Below are 18,345 nucleotides of genomic sequence, written 5' to 3'. Positions count from 1 at the left end.
TGATTATTTTATCATTATTTTACGCTTTTTGTGGTCATTTTTTAATTGAAACACATATATGAAGCTTATTTTTTTATAAAATATTTTCGAAACATTATTTTTATTATAGCATCCGTTTTTCAAGAAAAAGTTGACTATAGCTCCTTTAAAGTGTGGTTCCTGTGGAAATAAGCCTCGGCTTTCTAGGATCTCCTTTTAGTTGACCTTGTACCAGTGATTTGTACTGTCATGAAACTGTACTTTTTTCTATTGCAAACTTCTAATAAATTCTTCAATCAATCAATCAGAGCTGGGTATTCATTAACACAGTAAATTTATGTTTTTTAAAACATTTGAAGCAAGAAATAGACAAAGCAGTAACCGAAAATTGTTTCTATTTGATTAACACGTTTTCCAGGGTGAGCCGTGTTGCGCTGGGTGGATAATCAACCCTTCAGGGTGATTATTGGCACCTCCGCTACGCAATAATGACCCACTGGACATACATTATCGCTTTCATAATGTAGCAGTGTTAGCACACTGTTAGCAATAAACAAATACACTAATTGCCGAATAAAGCACAAAAAGAAGAACCATCACAAGCCTATGATCACAAGCCCCTCCTACAGCATACCCTGCTATAACATCAAATATAAACATAAATTGGACCATATTTTCACAAAACACATATCATGGTGATTGAAACGAGGCTTTAAACTAGCGACAGGAACCATTAAGTACTTATGACAATGTTTATTAACAACTCAGTCGGTGCCATATTTAGAGTGGGGACCTCTTATATTGCCGGTTCGCCAACAAAGGGTTAAAAAAATAGTGTGCACGCTGGTGCACACATTTGTGCACAGATCATGCACTATGCATGTGCATGCTTTTCACAGCTTTCAAACAAAAACATGGCTGCCATGTTTGAAAGATGTGGTTGGTATGGGGGTTAAACATGCAATTTCGCGATCGCAATCATGCCTAGTACACTGTTGGAGGTCCAATTTTTTTTTTTCAAAAACATTTTTTTCAAAACATTTTTTTTTTTAAAGACGTCCAGAAGACGTCTGGCAGGGAGGTCCATAGTTAAAAAGACGTTTTTATTATAGAAAACGTCTTTTTGGCAGGGTATGATTATTAAGGTAAGAAAATCAAATTTAAAAGTTTGGGGGAATAGAATGGAATGGAGAACATGTTGCTTCTGGTACCAGAACAGCACAACTAGGAACTTTCAGTAACCGTGTTGCTTCATTTTAAATCCTGACGCCTGCCCCCCTGGGACAAAGCCAGACGGTACAGGACAACCTGAGTGGTGAGTGTGTCACTTCAAGGCTTCCAACCTTTCTCCCAGAGACAACTGTCAGACGACCGGCACAAGCCTGGTGGTCACACCTACGTGACAAGTGTGTCCTTCAACATGGACCTAGGGCTCGTTAGTAGGGCTGTTACAATTATTACATAATCCTCTAATCGCAATTATTTGACATAATCGCGATTCTTTTTCATAATCGTTGAACATTTTTCATATATATATATTTTTTTAAAGTAAAAACAAATTGGAAATAGTAGATTTACAATGCGACGCGTTGTGAGCTTGTAGATCGGCTATATCCACTATCAATGTTGTTTTTTAAGTAGAAAGTTGTAAAATATGTCAGTAATTTCGGTAGGTAGGTTCTGCGTCATATCTGCCATGTGCAACTTCAAAGCCTACAAGCCAAACAGAAATGTAATTGTCAACGAAGTGTGCTCTTTCATGGGTACAATTAAACCTACCGGAGTGTGTGTGTGTGTGTGTGTGTGTGTGTGTGTGTGTGTGTGCGTGTGTGTGTGCGTGTGCGAGGGGGGCTACTTTCAAGTACTCCAAGTTTCCCAGGCTCACAGCTCTGAACACATGACAAAAGCCATGTGACAGTGTTGTGTTCCAGAGTGCTTTGAAGGCTCACTGGCCGTGTCCTTTGAAGGGGACAGATGCGCGGGACAGACAGGCCTGTGACAACACATACACATACTGTACACACACACCCTAGGGATGGGACGACAATCGTTATTATATCGGGGATATTTTGATTATCGCGATGATATCGTACATTTTTGGTCACAATAATCGTGACAGGAAATGTTCACATCGTCCCATCCAAAGCCTGCCCTGAAGCCTACTCTGAAAAAAAAAAGAATGAAAAAGATTGTACAGTCATGATCTGAAATGTGTTATTGCTAATAATGATTTAATTGTGTTTTTAGCATTGAACATCGGAACATAATTGAACAAAAATGACACAGCCTTTTATGCTATGGAAATAAAATCAGTTAATTCCTCTCATACAGTATATTTTCCATGTAATTACAAAGATGTGTTTTTTAACCCTAACCCTTTTTTCAACATGTTCCAATGTTCAATCCCCAAAACAATTCAATCATTAATTGCATAATAGTCTACTAAAATGACATGATCGTGACAGCCCTACACACGAGAGAATGTGAACAGCTGTTCTGGGAGAGGGTTTCAGTTGGCAGTAATTCTCAACACTTCAGCATCCATTGTCAAGCCAACATTATGCATGGAACCCGCCAGACGCGCAAGGATAAGTGCACAGACGCTGAATTCATGCCGCTCCGAGGGATGGGACGATATGAAAATTTCATATCACGGTTATTGTGACCAAAGAAATCGTGATTTACGATATTATCGCGATAATCAAAATCCATTATCCTGGTGCAGAACATGTGCCAAGAAATTGCCGATCTACAAGCTCACAACGTGAGTGGTACCGGATATGCAGCTGGGCAAATAAAAGGTGAATTGATCCCAGTGCATGACGGAGGACGATATCACGATAAATGTAATCTCCACGATGCGATTATGGTGAGTGTTTTTATCACGATAAACGATAATATCACTTATCGCCCATCCCTAGCCGCTCCATGTAAATAAAGTCAGCCATTCTCACTGGCAGAGCACGTACGATATACTCCATAAAGAAATAAAGAAATCCTGCTCTGGCCACCAACAAAGTTTGTCCCCGTGCATTCTCTCGTCCCACTGTGACCTAGTAGCGCGCAAACCTGCGTGTGCAACAAAGCGAGCTCTCAGGCGCCTTTTTGGTGGGTTTTCGAAGTGCTACGCCATTACAGTGAAGGAAGCTTTCCTAATTATGTGAAGGCAGTTCATTAGCCTGTGTAAGGTGATTCCTCCACCCCAAATTCACATCCACTCAGCAACACCACTCTTCATCCACACGTAATTTACCCCATTTAGGCCTAGAATTATGTAATGCTTTAACTGTTGAAAAATAGCAGATATACAAGCTCACAGCGCGGCACTCTGTATATCGGCTATTTTTGAAAAATCTTGAAAATGTGTTTAATTCTTTAAATATTTTTACCCAATTCTATAAGTGTCTTCTGAATCCTTCTAGAGTTTTTGCAAAAGATATGTTTCGATGTCGGCTGTGCTCAAACTTTTTCATGTGAAGGACCCCCAAAATTATATGTATTTGGCCATGGACCCCCATCTCAAAATAATATTGTATCAGGGACACCCCAGAAGCAAATATTTGAGTTACAAATGTTCGCTTTAAAAAAATATATACATTCAAAGATTTGCACAAATCGTCATGATTTTTCAAAAATAGCAGATCTACAAGCTTGCTGTGAGCTTGTATATCTGCTATTTTTCAATAGCTAAAGCATTCAATAATTCTAGGCCTAAATGGCTTAAAGGTGACATAAGTGTGCCTCTGAAGTGAGCGTTGGGATCACATCTAGCCGACGAGTACGGCTGCTTTTAGAAGGCCTCGTAACTCCATAGACATGCAAAGTGCTACAAGTGTGCCTGTTTGAAGTCACCTCTCCTTTCCCGTACTTACGGCCCTAATAGGTGACATGAGCCACACGTCACGGCTAGATGAAAAGTATGCTGCTGCCACTTCTGTGGTCGCGAGAACTCTGTGGCCACGAGAAGAGACACGCGTCCTTGATTCTTCTCTGTCAGACACACAGACAGACACACAGATGCCACTGAGATCACACATACTGTTTTCCTGTGGAGCTCCGTTTTACTTGAAGCAAAACGACACTGTGGTAGAAGGTTTATGTTGTGCATTCATCTTGCCACGATGCAACTCTAAATATTGATCAGAAATCTTCAATAGTTGAAAAGTTGAATAAGAGATTCCTATTCCTATTTTTTGAGCGGTGGTAAACCGCTCCATAGAGTGGCTGTGCGTGTGTCTGTAGCCACTTTTCCTCAGCGTTTTGCCATAGCAATGTGTTTTCCTCAGCGTTTTGCCATAGCAATATGTGTGTGTGTGTGTGTGTGTGTAGCCATATTACATCACCAATTACATCCTAGACCTGTCTGTAGCCACTTTTCCTCAGCGTTTTGCCATAGCAATATGTTTTCCTCAGCGTTCTGCCATAGAAATACGTGTGTGTGTGTTTGTGTGTGTGTGTGTGTAGCCATATTACATCACCAATTACATCCTAGACCTATATCCTAGTCTTTTTCCTCAGCGTTTTGCCATAGCAATGTGTGTGTGTGTAGCCTGTATTACATCACCAATTACCAATTGAATACGTTATGCAAGCACGGCCACCGCTCACTTCACATTGGCGGGATTCTTTTTTTTTTACGTCATCCCTTAAAAAAGTCGATCACAGACTGCTTTCAAACCAGGCCTGAAAAGTCACACTTTTGCCCTAGTCATATCTCTGCCACCATTGGCCCTATCAATGCCAAACTTTGCACACACACACACACACCTTATGCATGGACTAAAGCTGCATTGCTTTTATTTTGATGTTTTTCGTTCATGTACATATGGATGCAATCCAATCATTGGATTGTTATCTCAATAACAAGCAGGTGGTCAGACTGGTCACACGTCAAGACGACCTGCCTTACCTTACCCATCAAAAATGGCTAAAGTGGCTAAAACAAGAAAAGTCGATGCTGAATGCTGGGTTTTCAACAAAAATTGGACTGCTAAGTATTTATTTAATGAGGTCGGAGGTAAAGCCGTGTGTTTAGTTTGCGGGGAGCACTGCCTTTTGGCCCGGCCCTCCACAATATGTTCTGTTGTTCATGTGGCCCCATGGAAAAAATAATTGCCCACCCATAATAATAATAATAATAATGAATTGCATTTTTATAGCGCTTTTCTAAGCAAGTTGCGAACTCAAAGCGCTTACAATGGTCCATTCATTCATACATTGGGAGGTGAAGCGGCGAACAGTCAACGCCAGCGTCCTCACTTCCCACATTCACACACCAATGGTGGCAACTGTCAAGCTAACACCATTGGAGGCAACGCAGGGTTCAGTGTCTTGCCCAAGGACACTTCGACATGTAGACAGGAGTAGCTGGGATGTGAACCGCCGACCCACGGATCATTGGCCACCCCACTCTACTTCCTGAGCCACAGCCGCCCATGGTTTAGATTAAATTAAAATGAACCAATGAAAAGTATTATGTTTGTAACTAAATAATAACTACATTCAAAACACTGAAACACTCTCGCTTATTTCTTTGGACATACAAGGTTTCCACCTGACAGTGATGAGATGATGAATGGTGTAACAGCGTGTAGGTGATACATACCATGTTTCCTTGTTCATCCACTGAATTACTGCCTGTAAGATAAACAGCAGAGAGAGATATGTGAGTTCAAAGTGCAGTCAACAATAGGCATATAATAACTAAAATGCTTTTAGAAAACTCAAGGTGATTTTTAAGCTATGGTGGCGCAACTTAATGTTAACAGGTATCATTCAGAAGATGCTAAAAGGTTTGGCTCTTTCATTTATAAGCGTCGTAGTGCCATCTAGTGGTCATATTGTGCATGTGTTCAAGTGTTTGTAATCATAAATGGTAAATGGTGCATTTATTTAGTGCCTTTATCCAAGGCACTTTACAGAGATTGTGCATTCACCCATAATACATACAAACATATAGCACAAATATGGGTAAATTCTCCTTCTACAATACTGCCACTCAAGTGTGGAATTCCTTGACTGTTTCCCTTAAGACATGTAGCTCACTGGGCCGCTTCAAGGCTGCTCTGATAATTCACCTTTCAGGAGGCCAGACTCAGAGGCATAGTTAGTTATTCATCACAGGCGAGACCCCCTGTGAAACGGCAACTCTACCCCTGAGCTCTACCCCTTTTATTACTTGTAGTACTCAAGGCAGAGAAACGTGTTTGTGTTACTCTGCATTGCATGTAACACTGTTCTGCATACACATTATTGTATAGCTCTATTGAACTAGATTCTAGTTCAATGGTGAGCCACAATAAAATGCGGAGGTTCGAGTTACTAGAACTTCCACACACCCAGATCAGTTTAACGCAAGTGAGTAGGCGACAAACACTAAACAATATCAATAAAAAGGTATAGTCGCACACTGCTACTAGCACGTTCAAGAGAAGTTATTTTAATGTAGAAGAAAATATGTTTCGGACGTGCAGACCGTCCTCAGGCTTTGTAGCTCGCCATGAAATAAGCTATCTTAAAAGGGAGCACTTTTCCCATTTTCAACCTAGTCTTCATAACTGGTCCTTGCTAAGCAAGGGATAATCGATGCCCAGCCGGTCATTGTTGAGAAATAAAACCCAACAGATTGATTAGACACTTATGCGCAATAATTAGGGATGGGACGATAAGCGATATTATCGTTTATCGTGATAAGAAAAACCTCACAATAATCGTATCGTGGAGATTCAATTTATCGTGATATCGTCCTCCGTCATGCACTGGGTTCAATTCACTTTTTTATTTGCCGAGCTGCATATCCAGTACCACTTAAACCCTCTATTGGTAAAAGGTACTTATAATATACGTACTTGATACAGTCTTTTTTTTCAATCTCTCAAAAGTCTTTGGAAAATTCTTTGGTTTAGTTAAATTCTTTGGAAAATGTTCCGCCCCGGGATAATGGATTTTGATTATCACGATAATATCGTAAATTGCGATTTCTTTCACCACAATAATTGTGATATGAATTGTTCATATCGTCCCATCCCTAGTAATAATACATTCAAATTCAAATGTTTTCTAAAACATTCTTGAGAGCAACATTTAGTTGTGAATGACATTGTGATTTATTTACATGGTTGTCATGTTAGATAGATACAGCACAAAATCAAGCAGTGTGCAGCAGGTGCTCTGACTGAGTCTTTGATTAGACAGTGGTCTGTTATCGGGCCATTATCCAGAAATAGCACGCCTCTGAATTCAGCCATTGACCAATCAGAATCAAGCATTGAACCAAGCCGCGTAATAATGCTCATTAAAAGATAGCGTGGAGGCCTGTGGTGTGTGGACACAGTCCAGTAACCAACAATGTGAAATGCAGGTTTCTGAATTGTGCACATCCCTCCTCTGTAGGGCTGTCACGATTACAGTATGACATTTTATATGACGATTGTCACTCAAATAATTGTGATTAAAGAGTTAATTGTGTTTTTGTTGTTGACAATTGCATTCCTGTTTGGCTTGTAGGCTTTGAAGTCCTAAATATACAAAGAAATGACTGACATATTTGACAACATTATACTTAAAAAAAGAACATTGATAGTGGAAATAGACGATCTACAAGCTCGCAACGCGTCGCAACCTTTTTCAACATGGAAACGATTATGGCGATTCTGACAAAATAATTGTGATTAATAATAATAATAATAACAATAATAATAATAGTTACCTACTTCCTACCGAGGGGAAATTCTGTATTTTCAGCTCAACCAAGCTGATTTGCTGCCCACAAGGAGCGCATGAGCAATTAGGGGTTAAGAGTCTTGCTCAGGGACACACATCGATATTGCTACCCTGGCTGGGAATGGAACCAGGGGCTCTGGTTCCCCAGGAGGGCTCCCTAACCATTCAGCTATGCGGCCCCTTATGTCAATAATTAAGATTATACGATTATGTAATAATTGTGACAGGCCTACTCCTCTGTCTTCTGAGACACAAGAGTGGGTAGACAGAAAAATGGTGCCATCCAAGGCCATGGCCACTCAGTTTGGCTGTATGCCCCTCAAAACAGAACTGCATGGCCACAGCAGCCTTGACGCACCACTCATAAGTGCTGCTAAATTTGATTATAAAAATGTACATTAGATTTGTATTTATTTATTTATGTATTTATTTATTTATCGTTTATATGTGCTTCTTTGACAGGGAAAATACAAAAAACAATGTATCTAGCTATAAAAAAAAAAAAAAAAAAAAAAAGACCCTGGCTACACCAGGGAGGGAGTATATGTGGGGGCGACCAGGGAGTTTGTGTACAAAACGCATACACGCGCACACAAAATAGAACCGATCCTATTTTTACAGCATGCGTATCCGGGGCTCGCGCTATCCGTGAGCCTGGTGTAGCCGATCATCATTGATATATACTGGATCTTTCAAAACGCGCATACGTGTGCACGCCCAGCGTACGCACTGACGCGGGTGAAAAGGCTTGGTATAGCCCGGACGAAAATACGGTTACAGCCCGGTGGTGTGGGCTTATAAAATCACATTAATTTAAACCTGGTAGTAAATGAGTTAATATGGCTACAACACATGTGAGATCATTTCAATCTGATTAAAGAAGTGCAATGAACTGAAGTAAGCAGTCATGCTAGTTCCAACCATCTCCAACTTCTCATTGGATGCAGGACCTTAAAAGACCCAGTGCTTTGATTTAGGTACTTTTTCGGTTCTTTAATTTGTCTTAAGACGGAAAGTTTACTCTCTTCTAGACCAGTGGTTCTCAAACTGTGGTTCGGGTCCTGAGTAAATGTACTTGGTTACTTTCCGCCAGTGTTAAATGAAATGTACTGACCAAAGATGTAGACCATGCCCACAGTGTTAAATGAAATGCACTGACCAAAGATGTAGACCATGCCCACAGTGTTAAATGAAATGTACTGACCAAAGATGTAGACCATGCCCACAGTGTTAAATGAAATGCACTGACCAAAGATGTAGACCATGCCCACAGTGTTAAATGAAATGCACTGACCAAAGATGTAGACCATGCCCACAGTGTTAAATGAAATGTACTGACCAAAGATGTAGACCATGCCCACAGTGTTAAATGAAATGCACTGACCAAAGATGTAGACCATGCCCACAGTGTTAAATGAAATGCACTGACCAAAGATGTAGACCATGCCCACAGTGTTAAATGAAATGCACTGACCAAAGATGTAGACCATGCCCACAGTGTTAAATGAAATGCACTGACCAAAGATGTAGACCATGCCCACAGTGTTAAATGAAATGTACTGACCAAAGATGTAGACCATGCCCACAGTGTTAAATGAAATGTACTGACCAAAGATGTAGACCATGCCCACAGTGTTAAATGAAATGTACTGACCAAAGATGTAGACCATGCCCACAGTGTTAAATGAAATGTACTGACCAAAGATGTAGACCATGCCCACAGTTCCTCCAGTGTTAAATGAAATGCACTGACCAAAGATGTAGACCATGCCCACAGTTCCTCCCATGGCCATGAGGCCTGTGAGTCGTAGCAGCATCTTCTTAGCGTAGGCCGTGTTCTCCTTCTGTTTCTGCTTCTCCTCTCCTCCTGTAGAGCCCTGGGAGCCTTCATCTGGAGGAGGACCCTGCACGCGCGCACACACACACACACACACACACACACACACACACACACACACACACACACACACACACACACACACACACACACACACACACACACACACACACACACACACACACACACACACACACACACACACACACACACACACACACACACACACACACACACACACACACACACACACACACACACACAGTTTAGCCAAGCCATGATACATGTTTGGGTGTGTGCAGACCACCAATTTGACAGATATTTTGTTTTAAGAAGTGCAGCGATTTGCTCAACGAGTCTAAAGTTGTTCCGATACTGATACTGTTGCATTTTATACTCTTCTATTTTTCTATTCTATATATATTTTTTTTTCTTTTTTTTTTCTTCCCAGTAATGGCTCAGGGGTAGAGTTGCCTTCTTAGAACATGGCCCCCAGTTTGACCCCAAGGGTTCCCAGTTTGATCCTGGGCCTCCTCCAGAGTTAGTGTTGAATAGTCCTTGAGCAAGACTCTGACTGAAACCCTAGTTGCTCCTGGTGAGCAGGTTGGTGCTCTGCCATCAGTGTATGAATGGGTGAATATATGGACAATGCACCATTTACCATTTAATAGAAGATCAATACAACCACCCCAATTGTATAAGTTGTATTAAATTCACCTTTCTGGAGGCCAAAGGCGGAGGTAGTTATCACTTCTCCCATAGACTTTACCCCACCTTTTTACCCCTATTATGTACATACGTTTTATACTTGTGAAGATATTGAATGTTTATGATACTTTATATGTTGATGAATTGAATACCAAGACCTCCAACGGAAACAAGGCCACAAGGACTTTTTTGGGGTGTTTTGACTGTACTTGTGCTACATTTTTGTCTAATAAAATATTCAATTCGACATTCATGCAGGCCACTGTGTGTAAACACACAGTAACCAAGTATGTCAACATAATACTGTAACTCAAACCATATCAAGTCTCTGGATAACAAAAGGTTCCAGAAGAAACGTGAATAAAACACAGACCTCACATCGCCAACACAGTGAGATAAGTGAATTTAACTATAAAATGAGATTGAGTAAGACTCTGGATTGAGTGCCTTTCTTATGCAAACCTCTCTAAAGGCAGAGAACGAACCAGTGCTTAATGGCCAACTTCACCAAGAAGTACCACTAGGGCTGACCTTCGATTGCATTTTTCAAAATCGAAGCTCGTTCGATTTTTCTTTTCGAACTTCGAAGCTTCGGTGACGGGGCGACGGGGGGGGGGGGGAGCAAAAGTTTATCGGTTACATAAGTGATAACCGTTAAGGAAATGTGTTTAAAAATGCGCGATTTACCCAATTTTAAAAGGGAAAACACACCAGTTTTTTCCTCATAATAAAGCTCCCTATTTTCATTAAATACAACAATACAACGAGGAAGAAGAATAGTCTATGATACGAATGTTTTCTATATTAAAGAAAAGTGTTTTTGCAGTACAGTAGGATTGACATAATCACATCACGTCTGTAATGTAACACATCGCGGCTGCAACAGCAAACACTGCAGCGCGACTCAAGAGCCTTATATAACAAACAGATTAACTCCCAAGTCCCAAGGTGTAGGCTACTGTACACGCAAATGTAATAGTAGATTTTATAGTAAATAATTGCACTGTGTGTCTGTTTAACGTTCCACACTCGTCAACCGAAAGCTGACAGTCAGGCTCAGACAACGCAGTGAACGCACTCTATGCGGGCGCGACTAGTGAGCTTGCAGATCCGATATAAACTTGTCATCATCAACACCACGACAACGTAACCCTAGCAAGTTGGTTTTAAGCTCTTTTTTCCTCTTTAAAACGGGATCGACGCTGACGGGTCCGTTCTGTAAAATCCAATGTTCCCTGTTTGTTTCCTTGCGTTGAGTTGTGTGTCTGTCAGCGTGTGGAAGACAGCAACCGCATGCATGGATGTTACACCGACAATGGTTTGGCAAAGAAATGTGACTGCATCGCATAGTTGCATTGGGTGATGTTACTCAGACATTGGTGTCACATATGTGACAGCGCGCTGTCTTTTCTTTTCTTTTCTTCATCGGCGACCATTCTGATGGCTTCATGCATGCTCTTGTTGTTGTTGTTGGCTTGTTATTAATGTTAACATGTGTGTGAGAAGGGGGTGACGCTATCACGCTAGAGTGGAGCGAGGCGCATGCAAGCTAAGGCACGCGGCCCCCCCAAAGGACAAACGGCCGCGGCCGATTATTCGAATTTATTTTTTCAAATTCGAATACCGTGCCTTCGAACGAAGCTTCGAATATTCGATTTTTTTGGGTCAGCCCTAAGTACCACACATCACAAAGATCCCCAACACATGAAAACTTCCTTCAATGACCACATACACAATCACAGGGTGCCAGCTTGTGACTTCGTATAGTCGTATACACTCATTGAAGAAGTTTTAGCTAGGTTTAATGCCGCTGTGAGTGTTGTCTTGTCGCAAACAGACATGGTGCTCTGTGTCATATCTTGTGGAAAAGTGGAGAATGATATTTTAATAAATACAAAATGGGTAAAATCTCGCTCTTTCGAACGATAATCATCGGAGGGTTAGCGACTCACCCCACAGAGGTTAGGGTAAGGGTTAGAGTTGGGTGTCGAAAAGGTGACATGTAGAAACAGCGAAGCGCTCCCTACAAAATACACTGATGATCGTGCTGTCAATCAATGAAACTATATGGACTCTATGATAAGGTTGTGGCGGTCCCTGCTTCATCTCTCTCTCAACTAAGGGGTCCTTGGCCTGAAAACGTTGAAGACCCCTGAACTAAGCTATGATGACTAAAACAAAGACTAAAAATACTGACAATTTTGTATAGACTAATAAAAACCTAAAATGATAAGGAAGTGACTGAGGGGAGGGAGAAGAGAACCAGTAGAACTAAAAGATAAGGCATTTTATGTTGGGGTGTTGCTTAGATGTGAGACGTAGATCGGCACTTTTCAGCATGCAACCAAGTGTAAAATCAGGCATTACGACACCATCAACAACATTTCAGATAGCTGAAATATGACTAAACTAAATTAAAAATGTGCTGCCAAAATTAAAATCTGTAGGAATCAAGTTATCCAGATAGTCAGTTTTCATAGATTGTTGAATGAAGCAGGTGGCCTGGGGCTCTAGCCTGGCTTGGCCAGACGATATACTAATGCAGCTAACTAACTGCAGTATATTGTTTTAACATGGGTGGATTGTTTAGCTGTGCTAGGCTAGTGGGGCTCGACTATGGTTGACATTCCATATACAGCCATTCTTTGAGACACAGAAGACAGGTATTTCAGGGCTTGGGTTGTATCCACCATTCCTTCACCGTGTGAAACAACACAGCTTCCACCACTGGATTTGTGTTACAGAATGTACACATTGTTACATTTCATGGGTTTATTCCATCATTTACATAGGTCCACGTGTCCACATTTTTCACCACGTTGAACCTGGTGTCCCCATTTGGGCATGTCATTATAGGCAAACATATTCCAAGCTTTCAAACCATTCAAAACTAAAATGACGGTCAAATTTATTTCACAACATGGCAGTCAAAACATCAGCCTAAGATCCAAAAATGGAAATTGTACCAGAAATCCATGTAGGAAGTACCAAATCTAAATCGCTGGGTACCTGCCTGGTACCCATAAAAATGAAGTAATCAGAATTGAAATGTATAAATCATAATCATTAAAATTTTAAGGGACCAGCAGGTGTCCTATACATTAAGCTTTATGAAATAAACATAGAACTTGATATGTGTTAACTTAATGTTAGTTTAGACAGGACAAAATGTTTCAGCATTGGCTCCATCTCAGCCAGGTAGACTACTACTAATAAACAAAGTTTGTCCTCGATATAGCAAATCATATTTACTTCATCATGATCGCCAAAATAAGCCTAGGTTTCTGAGGCTAACTAAAGAAAGAAGATTGTTGGTTATTAAAACATTTGAATCTGTCAGCAGAATTGGAACTGATCAAATCCCCTTCCTAAGTCTCGGGCTAGAAGCTTCTCTGACCTTCAGAAACTGTGCACACCATGAGGTCCAACAGTCTGATTTAAACACATCCAGAAAACAACACAACACTGACATGATGAAATATGACATGATAATACAAGGTCCTCAAACCAACGTTGACAAACATGCTACCACTAGTAGGCTACTGGGTTGTGTGTGTGTGTGTGTGTGTGTGTGTGTGTGTGTGTGTGTGTGTGTGTGTGTGTGTGTGTGTGTGTGTGTGTGTATGGGTAGGCTACAGAAGGTACAACCTGTCTCTGTCTGAGGCGACTAGCTGACAGAATCAGAACCAGACAGGTCCATGACATGTGTTGACATTGGGCCAGGTGACACTGTGTAAGCAGGGATCAAGCATGTCAACATGTCAGTCCCTGTCAATCAATCAGCATCATTCTGAACACTGACTAGCCAGTTAGCCTGTTAGCATCACCTCCCAGGTAAATTCATTCAGGCTTTTCCAACTGGGGGACGCTCGTTTTAAAGTGACGGCCACATCCGATGCGGGCGGGCGGCCGCGCTACCCCGCACAGGCACAACCCCGCACAGGCACAGCCCCACACCGCGGAACACCCCGCACACCAAACCTAGCCTTGGATCGCAAAGACGGTCATCTGTCATGGCCGTCTTGGAAGATCTTCGAACAGTGTTTGCGCTGTATTCCTTTTTTGGTCTGTGCGTCTGCATAAACGTTCAGATCTCAAATATAAAGTGCTCACCCTATGGTATCGGATGTTGCAAGTATGCACGGCTCATCAGAAGTACCCGTATGTTGCGTATTGATCAATAAAGATCATTTTAATCCGATCGGTGGAAATTATCTCTTAGACTCATAACGTTATCAGAGTGCAATACACGTCCTAACCGATAGGGTCACGCAGTTTAAAGCAGTGGTTCTCTAACCTCGCCAGGCTTTCCTGAGTAGTGGTTCTCAAAGTGGATTCTAGCTGACTTTGTGTGTTCCTTTATGGGGGTCTAAATTGTCCCATACAAGTCTGTAACTCTGACAGTATACAACTGTCAGAGTTAAGGGGAGACCTTGAAATGCAAAGGTTTGAGAAACACTGGTTTAAAGCAAATGGAGAATGGCCTCCACTCGAATGTAGATGTATTTTTAGTGAACACTACGGAATATACGGGTACATCTGAGGGGCCGTACATAACCGCAACATCCGCAGCCATGGAATAAGTACTTTATATTCGAAATATGAACGTTTGCGCGGATGTACGGACCACCAAGAGAGACGGCGCAGACACTATTTTGAAGATCCCCCCATGACACGCCTCCAGCCCGGTCCTCCTCCTCCTCCTCCAGTCCTCACCTGACTCTGCTGTTGCTGCTGTTGTTGTTGGAGTTTCTCCTGGAGGATCTGCTGCGCCAGGCCGCCGCTCCCGGACTCCGGGGCCGCCGGCGGCTTGTCGGTGGACGCCGCCCGCAACAGGAGCCTGCCGGCCGGGCCGCCGCGGCAGCGCAGCAGGCCGCTGGTCGCTCGGACACACATGGGGAGCAGAGCCGAGGCCGACATGTTGGATGGAGCAAACACCGCCGATAGGGGGGAGGGACAGTGTTTTTTTGCAGGTCTTTCAGTCGGATTGTGTCAGAAAAGCAACCGGGTTAAGGCAGCGGAAGCTTGTGATTGGCTGCGCGGAGGTGCTGAAAGCAGTGGCGTCAGTTCACAAAAAGCTAAGGTATGGCAACATGACTAGTAAGACACCAGTCATGTTGCCATACCTTAGAAACAGGCACGATTACAGTATATTTAATTATTTTCCCCTGTAGCCAAGGTATGGCAGCTGCCATAGCTTGCCATACCCAATTGACGCCTCTGGCCGAAAGTCGGGGGGACGGAGACACACCTAGACATGACCTTAACCCTAACATCAGACAGTGGTGGAAAAAGTACTCACATATTTTACTTTAAGTAAAAGTATCGATACTGCAATGTAGAAATACTCTGTTACAAGTAAAAGTCCAGAATTCAAAATGTGCTTGAGTAAAAGAATGAAAGATTTGGCAACAATGTACTTAAAGTACCAAAAGTAAAAGTACAAAATGTTTGAAAATAGCAGATCTACGAACTCACAACGCGTCGCGATGTTAATAGCCACAGTATAAAATAGGGCTAAAGTGGTTTATGTAGCCTATATGTTTTAAAATATTATAATTTATATCTGCAAAGTGCCGAAGCTGGTGAATGCTAACCTGGTGATTGGTGAATGTTAAACTGGTCAGACCAACGGTGCTACTTAACCCAGTTGCTTTTTTGATACACTCCAACTGAAAGACCTGCAAAAAATACCCTCCCATAGGGGGAGGGTAGAGTGTTATGTTCGGTCGTACAACGGGGTCGCGTGCCGAGCTATAGCAGATCTACAAGCCCAAGACGCGTCGCGGAAGCGACGTGTCGTGGGCTTGTAGGTCTGCTATAGGTCGGCGCACGGCACCGTAGCACGACGAAGCGAGGAGGGCTCCTGAGCGGAAAAACAAAGGACAAACCGAGCTGATTGGTCGGTCTGCTCGAGTGGCAGGCGGCCGGCTGCAATCAGAGGGCAGGCGGGGCGGTCCTCGGGGAGTGTGGTCCAATCGGAGCGGGGAGAAGGCCGTCTGGTCCAATCAGAGCGAGTCTGCGTTACCAGGGCTTTCCGCAGTAAACTGGGTTCCTGTTCACTGCTCAGTGCTCAGATCCGGTTTATAGCCCGCCTACTGTATCTGGTGATTTGCAAATACACACGCGTAGTCCCATTCGTGCCGTTTCCGTATCCGTTCCAGACCGGATGTACAACCTGCAAAGTGAATTGTTCCCAGGCGAGTCGGATTCAGAAAGCGTTGACCTTCGTTAGAACGTTACGTCACTTGTCAAAATGTATGAAGTTTTTATAACAGTTAAAAGAATTAAAATAGTTTGATAATAACAATGGTTGATTTTCTATTATGGCACTTTCTGTAAGAAATGCATTATTTATTCCTTTCAACCTTAAATAGAATAAATACACTATTATAACATTTTAAACTAACCATCCTTCTCACACACATAATTGTGCTTAAAATACCAGATCAAAAAGTATGTTTGTAGACAAACCTGTAGTGCAGAATGTTGGATAGTTGCACAATCTAAAACAAAGTTACACATAATCACACACAAACGTGGGCTACAAAAAAAAAGAAACATTTGTGCTTTTATTGTCATAAATAACCATATGAATCTGTCATTAATAATTATTGATGTAATTCACATTATAGCCTATTAAACCCTCTATTCTCAGTAAAAACTGACCCACATTTCTTTGACTGCTTTATTAAATCTTTATATCTTTACAAAAAATAGACAATCTACAAGCTCACAACGCGACGCAGAGCGACACGTTGTGAGCTTGTAGATTGGCTATTTTTGGCTTATTCCCCCCAGAATATATAGCTAGGGGTTCATATTTGGTTTGATTGATTGAAGAATTTAAGGTTGCATAGGAAAAAGTACAGTTCATGACAGTTCAGTACAAATCACTGGTACAAAGTCAACTAAAAGGATATCATAGTACGCTTTTTGGCTAATTTACACATGACCACTTTATGTATCTCATATAACATTGAAAGAGACGGAAAGAACACAGTACTTTGCATAGGGAATTGTCAGTAACAAAAGGGGAAAAAATTAAAAAGCATGCAGTCACAAAAAATAAAATAACAGGGAAAAAATAAATAATAGTATTGAAATAGGAGACATTTACACAGGAAAGGGGTCTATAGTTTCAGGTGGTACACTAATGTTTTCATATTTGCTGGATAGGCCTACTGTGGAATTCATATTATTGTTATTGCACATGCATGTTTTCATGTTGTTTAGTGTAGCATGTTTTCATGTTGAGTAGTGTAGGTAGGCTACATTCCTTGATCTGTCCTTCTGCAAATCGCACTAGTCAAAAGAACTACAAGTCCTTCTGACCAGCGCCATGTTGACTCTCCCATAATGCAGCTCGGGGCTCACAGGAACAGCCGGGGATGATAGGATATGGAATTACACCTGGCGCGATATCGAGACAGTTTCGAGCCGAAGCGTCCAATGTGTGACCGTACCCTATGCCTTTGTGGGTTCACAAGCTCAAGGGTTCAATAGGTTCATGGTTCAGCACTGCTGTACTCCCACCCGGAAGTGATACGAACTAACCAATAGGACAGACCTAAATGCAGGAAGAACTTCACTTTGTTGACACTCACATTAGCTACTCAAGTGTCAAATGTTCAAAGTAAGGGTGCTATAGGCAGGGGTGTTTCACAGCCTTATGAGCCTTCATGTGTGCACGCGACCTTATCATGCTTAAAAGACCCAAGAAGATCACATTCACGTGATTGACAGGTCTCTCTAACGTGAGCAAGGGGTCAAACTCGTTCTTCTGCTATACCACCAAAATGTGGAATGCCTTATACCAAAGCCTTAAAGGAGTGTAAATCCCTAACATCCTTTAAAATCGCCCTGAAAAACCACCTATAGGCGGCAGCCACTTGTAACTGGTAAAAACAAACCTAGCCCAGCCTTACCCTCCCCCTGACCCTTCTATTGTAAATATCTACTGTATATATTTTCCTGCACTGTTTTATTTAATATTATTATTTTTTTAATGTTATATGACATGCTTAAGTGGTTTCCTGTGTAAATAAGCCAAGTGCTTTCTAGGATCTCCTTTTAGTTGACCTTGTACCAGTGAACTG

At 41.9% G+C, this 18,345-nt stretch overlaps 1 protein-coding gene across 2 annotated transcripts in view; it reads right to left on the bottom strand.

Annotated features, from left to right (window-relative positions):
* Positions 1–15,172, bottom strand: part of timm50 (translocase of inner mitochondrial membrane 50 homolog) — a 71,157-nt gene extending 55,985 nt beyond the window's left edge. For both annotated transcript variants that reach the window (XM_080732215.1, XM_080732216.1), the window contains exons 1-3: positions 14,963–15,172; positions 9,455–9,605; positions 5,585–5,616 (exon numbers count right to left, since the gene is read on the bottom strand). In XM_080732215.1, coding sequence (XP_080588341.1) covers positions 5,585–5,616; positions 9,455–9,605; positions 14,963–15,166 — 387 coding nt within the window. In that variant the 5' untranslated portion in view covers positions 15,167–15,172. The remainder of the gene's footprint in view (positions 1–5,584; positions 5,617–9,454; positions 9,606–14,962) is intronic.
* Between the last annotated feature and the right edge of the window lie 3,173 nt (positions 15,173–18,345).

This window comes from Nannobrachium achirus (genome assembly GCF_963921795.1).
Source record: "Nannobrachium achirus genome assembly, chromosome: 8".
NCBI lineage: Eukaryota > Metazoa > Chordata > Actinopteri > Myctophiformes > Myctophidae > Nannobrachium > Nannobrachium achirus.
This window is presented reverse-complemented; position numbering and strand designations above follow the sequence as displayed.